The following is a 4,073-nucleotide window of genomic DNA, read 5'->3' on the forward strand; positions in this document are numbered from 1 at the left end:
GCTTCCATTAGTCTGTAAGGAGTACGTGCTATTTTTCTCATACTCAGAAAATTTTAACATTTCATACAGTGACTTCTACTATTGCTCCTTAATCAAAGGCAGAAAGATGACAGTAAATGAGTTTCAATGAGGAAGCTTGTTTCGCTCACATACATTTTTACATGGAGTAACAGGTGAGGTGAAGGACGTTTGTAAAGCGGGGCATTCGTGTTTTTTTGAACTACCCTGGAACGCGCTGAGCTTTACCACGTTTGCCACGGAGCCGGGTTCCACTCGCTGGCAGCTTTACAGGAGAGTTTCATTTTGTTGTGGTTGTTAAAAAGAAAAAAAAATCTCATCCTTCAGTCTTTCAAAGAAAGCTCTTCTGTGTTTAAATGTATGCTTTCTTCCTATTTGATTCTTATTCTCGTGCACTTGTTTTCTTCGTAAAAAATGTGTGTGGCACTAATTTACCTTAACTAAGAACATTTCGGTCATTATGGTAATGCTTTCCTTTTTCTTTTTTAAAGAAAATTAAAAATAGCAAAACAAACAAACAATACAAAACAAAAAACCCACATTAGAGATGATACAGAATTTCACTAAACAAAGTGATAGGAATTCAATAATGGCTGTTCTGTTGCATATTATTGTCTTCAAATTAGTTGTTCATATTACCAGGTATAAGAATGCAAAACTGGTCAAAAAAATTAGAGGAAGAAGAAAATCAATTTAAGCATTAACTGTTCCTTTCAATAGACCAGTAGAAGTCAGAAGTGTAATTGTATAATTATTGAAGCTATTCTGTGTATATACATACATATTTTTTCCCTTTTCTCCTTTTTCTTATCCCAGTTATTCCTTACTTTTGAACAGTTTCTTTCCCTTTCACAGTATCTATTGTACCTTTCAGATTTTATTTACTCTTTCAGGTTCTTACACTAGGTAGCATGTCCTGAATCTACAAAATGAATATTTTTGGAGGACGGGGGTGTTGGGACGGCTCAGCCTGCCCTGAGGGTGGGGCTGGTGTGGCATGTGGTGCCCAGGATGGAAGACACTTTAGACTGCTGAGCTATCTCACTGGCCCCTTGCAAAATGTATTTTAAGTAGGTACAAACTGTATAATTTTCTCACAACTCACCTATGACTTTCTTTTTTGAGCAGATGAGCTTCTGGAGAGGGTTAATGTTTTGTCCAGGTAGCCTCAGCTTGGTGGATGATGGAATCATTAACCAAATAAAGGTCTTTGGCGCATGGGCACTCCATCCTTTCCCCTCCCCTCCAAGAACTGTAGAGTTCTCATTATCTTTGAACTTTGAATTCAAACATGGTGTGCTGTTTCTGGATAATTAGACCTCAGTATGGTTATTAACACAGATACTAATTAGTTTTGCATCCTGAATGGAATCTTGAAAAAAAATCATCATTACTTAGAATGAAACTAATTCAGTCTTTGTGGAATATTTTTATGTTGTTATTGTTAAGAAGAATTTGTCTCTGGCTATTTAATTTTGTTCTTCCATAGCTAATATTTTTTATGTATATGCTTTAATTATTTTTTTTTCTTTACAATTTGTTTTGGAGAGTTTCATTTTCATGTATCTTGATATGATTTTGTTCAAATTTCTTGTGAAAAAGGTTCATTTTTCTTGGAAATGTGGTGCTATAATTTCAACTAAATTCAGAAATTTTAAATCTTTAAATATTTATTGCCTACCCTTCTCTATTTCAAGACTTCTAATTATATGAATATAAGTTTCTTGATTTTGGCACAGAATGAACTATTATATGACTGATCTGTAAATTCTTCTTCATTTTTATTTTGGACAATTTTTATTGTTATATTCACTTAAGTTTGTGAATAATTTATTTACAATGTGCAATCTCTTATTAATCTCATTCTGTATATCCATTGCAGAAATATTTCTCTAAAATTCACTCTGTCTACATCTCATATCTTTCACATTTCAATATTTGTCTACACTTTTTAATATGCTGTAGAAGACACTTCCAGGTCCTCATCTCTGTCCAAGAAGCCAATATTTGTAATCCCAAAGTTACGTTATTGGAATCCCATCAAGTTGATCCCAACCTACCACTTTCAATGCAACCCATGGTGAAAATAAAGACACTAGATTATATTTTCAATCACTGGGGAGTTGAGGGGCTCTAAGTCCAGCCATGAAGATGGCTTTCCAGAACCAAGAGAGCGACCCAGGGCCTCCCCCGGTTTTTATTCAGTGGGGGAGTGGCTGAGGAGGATTGACTGAGAATTGCAGGAAGAAGGTGACCATTGTGAGCTGAGCTAGGTGGGTGTCCTACAATTACCTCTGCCATATGCAGAGACAGTAATCTGCATTATGCTATTATGCCATTGAGATAGCATCTAATGTTTTGGGGGGTCTGGTGCTTCAGCTTTGATGTAGTCTTTCAAGCCCCAGGAAATCATAGCCTCTATCTCGAGGCTAAATCCCAGTTGGTGGTGCAGAGCATTGGCTCTTCCATCCTGTCTTGACCCGGCTCACATTAAAGACCAGCAGGTGTAGGTTTACCAGGAAAACCCACATGCCACCTTCAAACACTGTCACCAGCACCTCAGCTAGATCAATGCACATTGCTTAAGGCCAACTGAAGGATAAACAGAAGTCCTAGCCAGCTCTGTACAGAACAATATGAGGAAATAGGGTCAGACTCAGTCAAAATGGAGACAGTCGCTCTTCTTTCAAGAAGAGCTGCTCAGGTGGTCCTCCATAATATGCTATATAATTAATTGATTTTTCAATAAAGTTAATGAGAAAAAGAAAATGAAGGGAAATGAATATTTTATGAAGGAAACACAAAGCTTTGTGTATAATAAACAACACATAATTCTGAATAGTACAGAGGAGAATTTTTTCAAAAATTGTAATTTTCTTATATTAAAGTATGCTTCAAAAATATATTCTATAGGGGCTGGAGAGATGGCTCAGTGAAATAAGTGCTTCCTTGGCAAGTGCAAGGGAAGTTCAATCTCTGGTTCTGGGGGGGAAAATATATATGTATACATATATATATATTCTACAGTAAAAAAAGAAGAATTTGCCTCTGTAATTATTGAATGATTTGGTAATTTTTTTATCAAGGGATTTTGGACAATTTTCAAAGCTCCGCTGTCAGGAGAATGATTCGTGTACGTGTCTAAAATGAAGAAGTAGCATTGTGCTGAGGCCTTGCACGGCCAGCTTACTACTAGGGCTTCAGGGTAGCTTTCCGTCTTGCTCCCCTTCTTAATGTGCAGGTCTGGGGCTGACTCCTGATAGTACAGTCAGGGAGCCACAGCCCTAGAGCGTCCAGTGCAAGAGCAGTCTTTTGTTTTCAGCTTTGCTCCAGGCTCTCTAACTGACAGACTCTGTGTAACCATGTGGATTCACTTACGAGGGAGAGAGACCAGTACTTGGGAAGGGCAGTTTCCAATGGCTTAATTTCAGGCAAGAATTTTGCATTACTTTCAGCCCTAACCTTAAGTGGTATCTTAGAAATAAATGCCTGGGCAGAATCAATCCTAAAGCCACTGTGGAATAAGAGTTGGATATCCTGATGGATTTTAATGAGGTTCTGTTGCACATGCTTCTAAATTTTCTGGAACAAAGAAGGAAACCATTATTTCATTATCTCATGTCTCATTATCTTGCCATTGTGCCTTTTCATGCATCTTGCCAACAGGATAATAGAAATAGTATGTAATTGGGAAAATGGACAAAAATAGCAAGTCATTAAAAAGAAATAATCTTAAAGATATTTGAGAAGACCTGGATGGAAGATCTATTGAAAAATGAGCATGGATTAGGAAGATTTGTACATTGACCTGGTATATTTTCCCCTAGAGGCTGCAGCTTACACTGTAAATTTAAAGAGGTATTTGGAAGCTTTGAAAAGTCTTACATGCGGCTGCTCCTCTGATTTCTGCACTTTTATACTTTGTCCATTTTCAAAGTCTAGTCTTATCTGGTGCTGGGAATTGAACTCAGACCCTTGTGCTTGCCAGGGAAGCACTTGTTCTACTGAGCCATCTCCCTGGCCCCCTGAATTCCTCTAATTTCAAACAATCCTTA

At 37.3% G+C, this 4,073-nt stretch overlaps 1 protein-coding gene across 1 annotated transcript in view; it reads left to right on the forward strand.

The window, feature by feature from the left end:
* The window catches only part of Arhgef28 (Rho guanine nucleotide exchange factor 28), a 345,634-nt gene that overhangs the window by 242,869 nt on the left and 98,692 nt on the right, over positions 1-4,073 (forward strand). The window contains 1 exon segment of the mRNA XM_023703652.1: positions 3,105-3,151. Within this exon segment, the coding sequence (XP_023559420.1) occupies positions 3,105-3,151 (47 nt within the window).

This window comes from Octodon degus, unplaced genomic scaffold, assembly GCF_000260255.1.
Source record: "Octodon degus isolate 3935 unplaced genomic scaffold, OctDeg1.0 scaffold00177, whole genome shotgun sequence".
Lineage (NCBI taxonomy): Eukaryota > Metazoa > Chordata > Mammalia > Rodentia > Octodontidae > Octodon > Octodon degus.